The sequence below is a fragment of the Chrysemys picta genome, chromosome 15, assembly GCF_011386835.1.
Source record: "Chrysemys picta bellii isolate R12L10 chromosome 15, ASM1138683v2, whole genome shotgun sequence".
NCBI classification, from domain to species: domain Eukaryota; kingdom Metazoa; phylum Chordata; order Testudines; family Emydidae; genus Chrysemys; species Chrysemys picta.
The window spans coordinates 28,955,038-28,967,219 of record NC_088805.1 but is presented as its reverse complement, the minus strand read 5'-3'; the positions used below and the strand labels follow the sequence as shown (position 1 = coordinate 28,967,219).

Below are 12,182 nucleotides of genomic sequence, written 5' to 3'. Positions count from 1 at the left end.
TGAAGTAAAACTCCCCCCACCCCTTTTACAGTTCCTTGTTATGAGCCCTCCACTGATGATTTGTTGGGCCCCTGATGTGGAGCTAAGTTCAGCCCTTGCACTGGGGTCGGTTAAAGCTGGGTACACAGTTGAGGATAAAAGTTGGCTCGTCAGTTGCACTTGTCCTGTAGCCTTTGTTGTACTAACTTATTTTTCATCCCAAAGTGCTTCATACATGCTGTTCATTCAGCATTTTCAGACTTCATGTGCTTTATACATTAAATGGCCACAAGGGCTCAAAATCTTTTCCCAGAGAAAGAAACCTGAGTAAACCTACCTTCAACACCACAACTCGTCGGGACACTATCAGGGTGTTGTCCATAACTGTTCACGCATTTTTACATTGAGTTTTGTTTCCTATGGGTGGATAGCGCTGGTTACTGAGCAGGGACATGCTGCGCCCACAAAGGAGTAAAACCCAACTTCTGGTTCTTTTTGTAAACGTCATGCTAGTCTGATTGCCCTGGATGTTGAATTGCACAAGCTGGGTCAGCATGACATGTGACAGCACCAGCATTCCCCTGTACCCCCTTAAACTGGAGCTGGTGGGAAGTTGAGTTTAGTCTCCAGGTCTGTTCAGCTCTTGGGCTAGCCTAGCAAGGGATTAAATCCAACACTGGATTTCACACGGGCCACCAAAGAGCCAGCAGATTGCCACAACTATCAGTCACTGTGAATGGGGCTGTGATTTGAAGTGATGTTCTAGATGTGAAAGGTTCTCTAGCCCACTAGCAATCCCCTTTGCCAGCCAGTTCCCCCAAAACTTAACTTTATCTATCTTACATCATTCTGGGGAGGGAAAAGAGACCTAGCCGATTTCCCTTGTTCCTAATAAAACTAATATTTCCCCCGATAGATCTTGTGTTGTTTCAATTTGTGCCTTCCAACATCAGTGGGAGACAGAGAAAGAAAAGAGGATCTAATGGTTTTTAAGATAGAAAATCCAAAAGATGAGATTTCTCTGTATCATGTTTGTCATGACCGATGGGTCATATTCAACAATTAACATCATCCCCAAAGGGCTCCCAAAAGTGTCCCCATTTTCTTGAAAACTCTTTTTGATGCTCATTAATAGTTGCATCATAATCTGTTCCTCCTGCTTGGGTGTTGATTCAATTTCCAGTATCTCAGTAAAATATTTCCTTAGCAATCAGGATAGTTATCCAATTCGTATCCTCTCTGGAAACATGCAAGCTGGAGGAATCATTAAGCAAACAAAGAGCCCGGATGGCAGACGCTTTTTCCATAAATAACTGAGCAAGCTTCAGAGCTTGCTATTTCCTAGCAAGGTCGAATGCTCAGCCATCTTCAAACTGGGCTTGGAGTAGGGTGACCAGATGTCCTGATTTTATAGGGACAGTCCCAATATTTGGGGCTTTTTCTTATATAGGCTCCTATTACCTCCCAGCCCCTGTCCCGATTTTTCACACTTGCTATCTGGTCACCCTAGCTTGGAGCCTCTTTGAGAAAGAAAGTTCTGCCACTATGCCTCTCCTCTCAACACAGCTGAGATCAGGGCCATGCTGAACAAGTAGTCAGGTGAGGTTGGTTAGTTCTTATGCTGTCACAAGGACAGAGTAGAGACCACCAAATACATTGTGAGCCAAAGAGTGCTGGCCAATTGTTTGAGAGACCAGGACCTGTTTAATTAGACAATGGAGCTCTTAATTCGACTTGACTTCGTACTATTTGATGTTTTTGATCATTCAGAGATTCTTCAACTGAATGGTGTCCATCTTCTTTTCAATCTTGACAGTGAGCGGTCAAGTTTCAGTCCCAAAGATCAGCTTACTGACTACTGACACAGTGTATATCCTCTGCCTAATCTCTCTGCCTATCTCTACTGATTGCGAAAGATGCTTTTGAGGAGGTGCCCCATTACTGATGATGCTTTTGCAGGCTGGGCTTCAATTTCTCTCTGAATGCCACCTATGTTTTCATCAACAGAGCAAAGGAAGGTGAAATACCTGACTCTCTCGACCAGGTGGTTGCCCACTAAGCTGCTAGAGCCTGAAACATGGTCAAAATCACTGACTGGAAGAATTTTGGTTTTAGCCCAATTAATTTTCAAGCCAACTTTTGCTGCTAAGCTTTCCAGGGCTTTAAATGCTGTAACTAGCTCATCCACTGATTCAACCACTAGCAGTATGTCAGCAGCAAAATGAACAATGGTGAGGTTCTTCTCATTAAGGCCTGTGTCTAAAATGCATTTACTTAGTGTCGGGCCAAACACATCATCTGATGCCATTGAAGAGTTCTGGGGTGGCAGCTCATCCTGGTTGAACGCCTGAATTAATTTGTAAGAAGGTGGTTCTTTCCCCATATACAAGAACACAGCTTGAAGAATCATCGGAGATGGAGCATGCTACAAAGCTGGTCGGAGATGCCGTAAATTTCAAGATCAGCCAAAGCAATTCCCTGTCAAGAGAGTCAAATGCAGTCTTGAGATCCACCGATGCAATGTGAACTGGATGCTCCTGCCTTTTCAATAAGCTGGCGCACTGTGAAGTTTTGCTCCACTGTGGGAGTGAAGCCAGCTTGTTGTTATCTTCTCTTGATCCTTAAGATATCAGCGGTTTGGGCCTATAAGGTAGAAGAAAAAACTTTCCCCATGACAGACAGAAGAGCACTGCTGCAATAATTAGACTCATAGAATCATAGACTTTAAGGTCAGAAGGGACCATTATGATCATCTAGTCTGACCTCCTGCACAACGCAGGCTAGTAGCTACAGAATCTCACCCACCCACTCCTATATCAAACCTGTGTCTGAGCCATTGAAGTCCTCAGATCATGGTTTAAAGACTTCAAGGTGCAGAGAATCTTCCATCTCCTGAGCGCTGAAGGCATGACTAGAGCAGGGAAGGGGTTGAAGTCCCTTGATCCCCCAAAGCCTCTGTGTCTGAAGGTGTTCTCAAACTATTTCTTATGGAAAGTCAAAGCTTTGATTCTCTATCTTTATGTGCATTTATTAAAAGCCTTGCAGCTTTGCTGTTAACGGACTGTCCCCGAGACAGTATAAACACATATCTCGTCCATCGTACAGAGCTATCGTTCTTTTACATAATGGAAAAGACTTGAAGCTGGGGGAGCAAGACAGACAAATGGCGGGCAGTCCAGTGAAACTGACAAATACAACTGACCTAGCCTTAAGCTGCATTTTTTTTTTATTGCACCAGGGGGTCAAAAAGAAATAAAGTATATATGAAAAAAACCTAAACCATTTACTACAGACACAAGCAAACTCTGTATCCTAATCCAAAACTAATTAAGGGAGATGGAGAAACACTGAGAGGTTCTGACTCTTTGAAAAGGGTGGTCAGAAAGAACTAGTGTGCAGTTGGAGTCACTCAGCCCTTTATGCTGTTGGGAGGGGAAGCACGAGGGAACCCTTATAGGACACTGTTACAGAAAAATTCCCAACTCCTGTGCAGGGCATCAGTACCCCATGAGTGAGATCCACATGCACAGGAGCTTGAAGGAGAATGCTTCTCCACCCTCATGGAAGTTGGCTGAACAGTGGCTGAGGTTTGCCAGAGGGCTTTGGCTGGTTTCAATATATCCTCATTGGTGGGCAGGGTGATTTTGGTAGGATCTGACCTGCCAAAGAGTTTCGTGACTTTTCCTGAATGACTATCATTTCATGTGTTGGCTCTGGGGACGGCTTTGCCATTTCCAAGGTGGTTATTGAAACTGGCTCCATCAACAGTCCTGATGCTGGGGGGACTGGCACCAATGTAGTCAGTGCCAATTTTGGTGTTTGTTTCCCTGCCCACCCCCCCACAGACACACACTTCTCACTGCCCAGAGTGTGGTGTCTACTTGGAGAGGCACTCGCTGAGCAGAACCTCTCTTTGGTTCCTTGGGGGTGGATATCTCCTCCAGGTCTGAGGCAATGCTACTTGATTACTCAAGTAAGTGAAGTTTGGTAATGAATCCCTTGACTTGCATATCCTAGAACAGTCTCATTTTCTGCCTTTACATTTCCAAAGTGGTAAATTAATGCCTTTTTGCCAGTCAGATGGGACCGCCTCTGTTCTCCAGATGATATTGAACAGCATCCGCAGCCTCAAAAGAACAGTAGATGGGGCAGTCACAATAAGAACACTGCTCCAATGGATCAGTTAGTTTCTGCAGAATTTAAGTTTTGAGTTTTATAAAATATTCCAGACCAGAGATTGTGAAGAAACCTTCCAAATGTGACCTGATGCAGTGCTATATTCCTGAGCCTGCAGAAAGACAAACAATAGCATGAATTGCCACTGTACAGATCAATTTGGGTTAACTCTGAAACCTAATGATAAAAATTAAACATCCTTAACTATTTCACTACAGATCATTTTTAGTATTAACATACAGTTGATAAGGACAGAGCTGGGAACATGGGTAGATCGGGAGTAGCTATCCCAATTTTCTAATCTGACACCTGGCTTGAGAACACATCCAGTATATTGTAATTTAAAATAATGTGCTTCTCTAACTATACTCCAGTTTGGCTTAAAGGGCTATAGATAAGAAATGTTTTCTGTATTCTTATTGTACTTAACTTCTGGGCAGAATATCATTGTCCTCTACTGTTCAACTGTATACCATAAGCCTACATTGCTGATAAATGACAGATGTTCTCCTTTAGCTCAAATGGAAGGGGCTTGTGTTTGCAGAGCAAGAGGTTCTGAGACCCTATCACCATGAAGTTCTGAGCAGCCCTAGTGTTGAGAATGGTGACAACAGTGAAACTCTAAGTGATTGTGGTTTTGCTAAAACATCCCTATTTTCCTCTCCAGGCAAATCAAGCTATAGTTTTACATTTCAGACACCCTTCCCAGCCACCTTCTGCTTTCAGTTAAGCACAGCTGCACCTGCACGTCTACTGACAGAATAGGGAAGCTTTTATAGCTTTGTTCCCTGCTGACCTGGAAGTGATTGATTGATAAGGTGATTAGAAAACAAACACAAAAGGCATTTATTGTTACCAGGAGTTTTACCACTATCTTTTGGGCAATTCATGGGACAATGGAATTTCTTCCACACCCAATCAGTTAAAATAGCCAAACCCATGAAGGGAAAGAATGTTGATACAGGAAGTTAATTCTTGTTGAACTTGTCCCAGGGACAATAGCTCCTATAAAGCTGCAACAGGTGACTGAATTGTTGCCTTAATGAAGTAGAGGTGGTGTTTGATGTGGAGCAGGTAAAGATTTGTTCCTGTGAGCTGGTGTTTTTTCCTAACTGTGGTAGGATTAGTGCACAGTAATGATTTTACTTGTATTTTGTCTTGTAATGTGGTTAGTTGGCAAGTGGGTAGACTTGCATGTGTTGAGTAATTTGAGGGTTTGTTTTGGTATCTTGCATAGGTTCAGTGGTGTAATGGTTTTGTTACTGTTATGGGTCACTACTGTACTAGAGATTGTATGGATTCCTGACTCCAGAATGGGATAGGTAAGTGATGGGGAAAGTACTTATTTGTTTGTAACTGTTCATGTTAAATCAGGTACCTCTTGTGCTTTATCTGGGGATCGTGAATGCAACACTAATCTCTTTTTCATGCTGGTTACTACTTCTAGTACTGCTGAGCTCACTTAATTGGGAAGCTCTTCTGGCTGACTTTTTTCAGTCCTCATTAAGTGGACTGACTAAAGATGCTATTTTAATAGGAATATGTCCCTCTGGAATGCTACCGAACCTGTTATGTTAATGGCTAGACCCCTGATGCTGGGAGGTGGTATAGTCTGCCCAAGGAAAGGGTTTGACTCTACTATTTGTGGAAGAGGTAGTTCGAAGATGCCTAGCATAGGAGCCCAGTACATGGATGGAGATGATGTGGAGGGAGGGATCTGATCTAATACTGGAGACCAGTGCTAGGGAAGTACTCCACTCAATCACTATATGGAAGTGAGCCAACAATGTGACGCTGTTGCGGGGGGGGGGGGGAGGAAGCTCTTATTCTGGGGTGTATTAACAGGACTATTGTATGTGAGACATGAGATATAGTTGTCCCATGCTGCTTGGCACTGGTGAGACCTCAGCTGGAGTGCAGTGTCCAATTTTGGGGGCCACACTTTAGGAAAGATGTGGACAAATTGGAGAGAGTCCAGAGGAGAGCAACAAAAATATCAGAGGTTTAGAAACCCTGATTTATGAGGAAAAGTTAAACAAACTTAGTCTTGAGGAAAAAAATTGAGGGAGAACCTGATAAGTCTTCCAAAATGTCAAAGGCTGTTATAAAGAGGATGGTGATCAGTTGTTCTGTGTCCACTGAAGGTGGGACAAAAAATGATTGACTTAATCTGCAACAAGGGAGGTTTAGGTTAGCTATTCAGGAAAACTTTCCAATGATAAGAATAGTTAAGCACTGGAATGGGCTTTTAAGGGAGGTTGTAGAAACCCTATCACTGAAGATTTTTAAGAACAGGCTGGACAAACACTTGTCAGGGATGGTCTAAGTATACTTGGTCCTGCCTCAGAACAGGGGGCTGGACTAGATGACCTCTCATGGTCCCTTCCAGCCTGACATTTTTATGATTCTATAAATCCTCTGAAGCTGTCCCTATTAAGCAGAATTAACATCCCTGTTAAATATCAGTCATTGCTAATATTGGGCATAAACTGCTTCCCTAAGAATCATCCTAAATAAGTGGCTTTCCCTACTAAATGTGTCCTGTATTTGTCACTAGAGACATGACATGTCAGTGTCTCCTGCACATGAACTGTCTGGATCCATAACGTTCAGTGGTAGGGCTGTCCCTGCATGTTCATTGTGTTATTGCTTTGGAAAGTATCCAGTCTAGCAACTGGGCTCTCCTGCTGTGGACGCCCCTACACGCACAGGCAATGCTTTGTATTTCTGAATAGTCCTTGGTAATCTACACACAACCCTGTGCTGTTTGTCTGTGAGGCTACCAAACCGCCGAACATGATCTATCACTGAGTGAAACTACAGGGTTGTAGGATCGAGATAAACCCATATGTGTTTGAGAAATCATCTAGTCTCTAGTCTGAGACACTGGAAAAAGGACACCTGGGAGTCTTGGACTAAATGTGGGATTTCTGCACATTGTTCACAGCCTCTGTTCTTCCTTCCATTCCTCATTCCCAAACCAATGTAAAATAGAAATTTGCAGATGCAGTATCTAATCTGCCACAGAATCTTTACAGTGAGGGTAAAATACAACAAAACCCATATTTCACCCTTACAAGAATGTGTTGTGGATACAAATCTGCACTGGTTAAGGGGGATAGATAGACTGAGCTGACTAAAGGCAGCCGAGAAGCAATACAACCTGGGATTGTCAAGCGCCAGTAGAATCCTCATGTTTTGGTGAAGAAGATAGACAAATATTTTTTACAGCAAGCCTCAAAGGGCCCAGTCTGGATCAGGATGCTGCTGTGCTAGGTGCTGGATGAACATAGGTTTAAAAAAGTACCTGCCCCAAAGAGCTTGAAGTCTGAGGCCCTGCCACTGCAAAACTTAGGTACATGCTTAACTTTAAGCACATGAGGAGTCGCATTGAATCCATGGGGGAATATGCACAATCTTACTTAAGCATGTGGATAAGTGTCTGCAGGACTGGGGATTAATTTAAGATGAGATGCACCAAGCTTGTAACAACAGAAAGGAATCCAATAAGGAGATATTCATCCTATAACAGTTGACTAACTGATGGGGTCTAGAAAATAAAACTGGTCAGTTCGGATTCTTTTGCCAAGATGAGTAAAAAGTAACTAATTCAATCCTTCCCAGGGCCGGTGCAAGGAAGTTTTGCGCCCTAGGTGAAACTTCCACCTTGTGCCCCCCCTCCCCAGCCCTGCGGCAGCTCCCCGCCCCCCCCTCTGCCCTGAGGCACCCCCCCACCCCCGTGGCAGCTACCCCCTCGCCCTCCCCCGCAGCAGCTCTTCCCCCTCCCCCCCCCCGGGGAGCTGTGCGGCAGCTCCTCACCTCTGCTCCGCCTCCTCCCCGAGCACAACACCCCTGCTCTAATTCTCCTCCCCTCCCAGGCTTGTGGTGCCAAACAGCTGATTGGCGCTGCAAGCCTGGGAGGTGGGAGAAGTGGAGCAGCGACTGCTCGGGGAGGGGGCGTAGGAACCCTGTTTAAAAAAAAAAAAAAAAAAAAAAAAAAAAAAATTGGGGGCACCACTTTTTGGCACCCCCAAATCTGGGTGCCCTAGGCAACCGCCTAGTTTGCCTAAATGGTACCACCGGCCCTGATCCTTCCCGTAGTAGTAACCTAGGCAAAGGAATCTTAAACCGGACTTGAGGATGCTCTTTAAGACAGCATGGCAAAGAGTTCCATAAATGGAAGACAAAATGTGGCAAATAAGCCTTGTGCGTTAAATGTGATCAGATCGATTTTTAGAATGCCACGGCATATGTTGTTTGACATTTCAGTACAGGTGAAATCCAAGAATATTGAAGTCTGGGTTAAAGTGTGTGTGTGTGTGTGTGTGTGTGTGTGTGTGTGTGTGTGAGAATCGCCTATTGAGGAAGTCACTTGTAAGAGCAGTAATAGTCCATTTGAGATGTAATAGGTAGGACTGTTGACATGGTAACAAACTAGTGTGAACAGCCTCCCTGACTGATTGTTAAAGTGAAGTCTAATCTCACCAAGGGTTTTCACTCTGCAAATGGAATTAAACAGTATAGGATTGTCTGTAACCAGGAGACCTCCAAATGACTTTGACTGCTTCCCTGTCAAAAGCACTTTCGTTTACCACCACTTAATGAGGTCATGCTGAGAAATCCCAAATGGGCCTAGGCTGCTCAGTGAGGCAGCATGATCTGGTGAACTGACTACAATTCTGGAAGCAGAAATTCCTGCCTTCTAATCTCGATTTCTTGGGCAAAGCATAACCTAGCTGTACAGGGGTACAGCATTTACCTGCCTTGAAGTTATGATGATTGATTGATATCGAACAGTGCCCTGAAGAAGAGGTAAAGCCCTAGATAAATATTCTATCTTTAGAATACCCAGATGGGAATATACAAGGTAAATTTAAATGTGGCACTCTATAGAGCAGGGGTGGCCAACCTGAGCCTGAGAAGGAGCCAGAATTTACCAATGTACATTGCCAAAGAGCCACAGTAAGGTCCCGATCAGCTCCTCCCACAGCCCTGCTGATCAGCAGCTCCCCCTCCCTGCACCTCCCGATCAGCTGTTTTGTGGTGTGCAGGAGGCTCTGAGGGGGAGGAATGAGGGTATGGTAGGCTCGGGAGGGGGTGTTGAAAGGAACATGCAGCTGGGCTCTGCATAGACTCACAGAATATCAGGGTTGGAAGGGACCTCAGGAGGTATCTAGTCCAACCCCCTGCTCAAAGCAGGACCAATCCCCAGACAGATTTGTACCCCAATTCCCTAAATGGCCCTGGGTTTAGCAGGCCAATGCTCAAACCACTGAGCTATCCCTCCCACCCTGGAGGTGGAGTGGGGGCAGGGCCTATGGCAGAGCCAGGGGTTGAGCAGTGAGCACCTCCGGCACATTGGAAGTTGGCACCCATAGCTTCAGCCCTGGAGTTGGTGCCTATACAAGGAGCTGCATGGGGCTCCGGAGCCACAGGTTGGCAACCCCTGATATAGAGATCCATGGGTCAAATGGTTAGCAGGAGTTCAGAGGATTAGATAATTACGATCCTAGTTTTATCTAGCACCACTGCAAATAATAGAAAGGAACTCAAAACAAAGACTTTAAGGTGGGTCGTGATTGTAGGAGGATGTACAGGAGTTCTCCCTTGTGGCATAGCATTTTCTGGTTAGGTGGGTGCACTCTGGTAGGTGTGCTTGGGGACCCTGATCTTTTTTTTTTGGACATGCTAAATACCCATAGTTCCCCTTGACTCTAAGTGGAGTTGTGGGTGCTCAGCACTTCTGAAAATCAGGTCCTATGCCTCTTTCACTTCTGTGAAGCCCTATTAGCTGAGATTGGATGCATGATTCCAGACTGCACGGAGCAGTGGTGTCCTTGAATGTGTCAAACCTCATGACTTGGAGGGTTACCTATAGTGAGGGTATAGCGAAGTCCATAGAGAGCATATTAAAGGCGCACTGCCAGGTTAAAATTCAGATATTAAAAGAAAACCCTTATCTGATACCAGTAAGAGAACTGCACAAATTCACTTCACCATTTATGCAGGTTTAGCTTTGCTTAGCTTGGATAATGAAATGAGACTTAGTTGCACAGCACTTTGGTTTGTGGTCACTTTCACCATATAGTTCTCATGCACTAGTGCAATGTTCACATCCAAACAAAGCTACTTGACAATCCTCTTTGAAGCTCAAACCACCATAGACACTAGTGATGTGCTGCCAACATTTTAACAAGGGGCTCACCACATTCCCCCAGACCCTGTGACAAGGCCAGTTCCCCAAATATTATGGGCCTGCAGGCAGGATAGGGTGAGTGCACATGGAATCTATTAATCTGTTTCCCTAGGTTGGGGTGTGTGTGTGTGAAGTGCTCTGGTAACCAAGGAAGAAGTCCTCATCATAATTTGGCAAATAAGCCCTCTTGCTCAAAATGTACCTCAGTTCCTGAAGGTGGCACAGAGTATATTGCTAGCACAGCGTAGTGTGCAGCATGGATAACATGCATTAGGAGTTGGTATAACTCTGTGTAAGGCACTTGGAGTCTTCTTATTTGTGAAAAAAATTCTGAAAATACTATCCAGTTGATCCCATCTGATCCATTCCAAAGACCGGTATCTTGAGGTCCAGAAATATTTGTGTGAGCCTCAGGGATATCATCTCTTGCAGGGCTGACCTTGTGTTTAGGGTTTGACTCCATCAGAGATGGAAATCACCTCAAACCTCTTCAGTTTGGCTGCATATGTTTGCTAAGAGGTTATGGGAGCACCCAAGAGCTCCCTCCAGCACATCAGACAGAAACAGAAGAGTAAATGCCAGGGGTAGCGAAGCTTTAGTAACATAATGTATTGAAGCAGCTGAGAGCAGTTCCAGTAGCGGAGTTTAGCGATCTCTCTAAATACTGTAGCATCCATCTGCCAAGAGATGTAACACATGCAGCAAAGATTATGGCCCTGAATTGATGGTGCTTGTCTGCCTGTTATGTAGCAGTTTAAGTTTCTCTCTAGCCACTAGTGGCAAAGACAAAACCCATTGAAACTTCTCAGCCAGAGGTCTAGGGCACCAGCTAGATTCAGCCTCGGTCAGGTGTGACTGAAAGCTGTTACAAGCTGCTGGCAGCCTACGTGAAGTGAGTTTGGTGCTGAATCAGTTTCTAATGGACAGGTATCTGATGAAGAAATCACATTTTAAAATTGCTATTTTAGCTGATGTCCTCTTGGGTGTGGCTGTTTCAGCAGAGGGACATGGAGTGTAAAGAAACTTCTCTCTGCCAGTGGGGCAGTGTTGGAAACCTTCAATGCTGTCGCCCATCGCCAGAAGTGTCAATTTTGTACCAAATTTAGCTTAGCATATCCCTGAGCCTGAATTCCAAGAGTACACCATAGTCCCCTTTCATTCCCATCCATGTTTGTAGTGTCACTGCTGGTAGGAATGTCTCAATACGGGGATTAAATGTCAGAAAAGTCTCCTTTTCTGACTTGACTGGGTGGAAAAGGCTATAATGGGAGCAGTTGGGACTGCACTGTCTCTGCAAGGAGGGGAGGATTTCTTGTGACACTTCATTCTTTAGCACTATATTCTATATAGAAACATTCAGGTTTCCTAGTGGAATCAGCAGAGCAAATCCTACAGGAGAGATCAAGCCTATCTAATCAATAAGCCTTGGGTGGAAGGGAGGTGATTTCTCTTTCCTATGAGCCCCAGGGTATGGATGGTCAGTCATCTTGCACCTGTTCTGCGTGCAAGTCAGAACAATTGACCATGTGGCTTGGCTAATGGCGCAATCCAGCCTAACCTTTGTGAACTGGCCTTCAAGGCCATTGAAACCACAAAAACTACCCAGAGCAAAATGCAGCCTGCTGTGCAAGGGGGGATAAGGAAAACCCCTGTGGCTCTTCCCTTTCTCCATCTGCACTAGTGACTGGGGCTTGGAGGGAGAACCTAGGGCTCTGGTATCTGTTAATGGAAAGAACTTTTGCTTTGGGAGTGGGAGAAGAGGTGACCAGGCAAAGGTAGGACACCTGCCATCTCCATTTTGAGGACTCCATGAGTGCCAGCTCCATTTTTG

At 44.8% G+C, this 12,182-nt stretch overlaps 1 protein-coding gene across 1 annotated transcript in view; it reads left to right on the top strand.

Annotated features, from left to right (window-relative positions):
* The first annotated feature begins 5,174 nt into the window (after nucleotides 1-5,174).
* Nucleotides 5,175-12,182, top strand: part of ATXN2 (ataxin 2) — a 92,286-nt gene continuing 85,278 nt past the window's right edge. Inside the window, exon 1 of the mRNA XM_065568762.1 lies at nucleotides 5,175-5,229. Coding sequence (XP_065424834.1) covers nucleotides 5,219-5,229 — 11 coding nt within the window. The 5' untranslated portion in view covers nucleotides 5,175-5,218. The remainder of the gene's footprint in view (nucleotides 5,230-12,182) is intronic.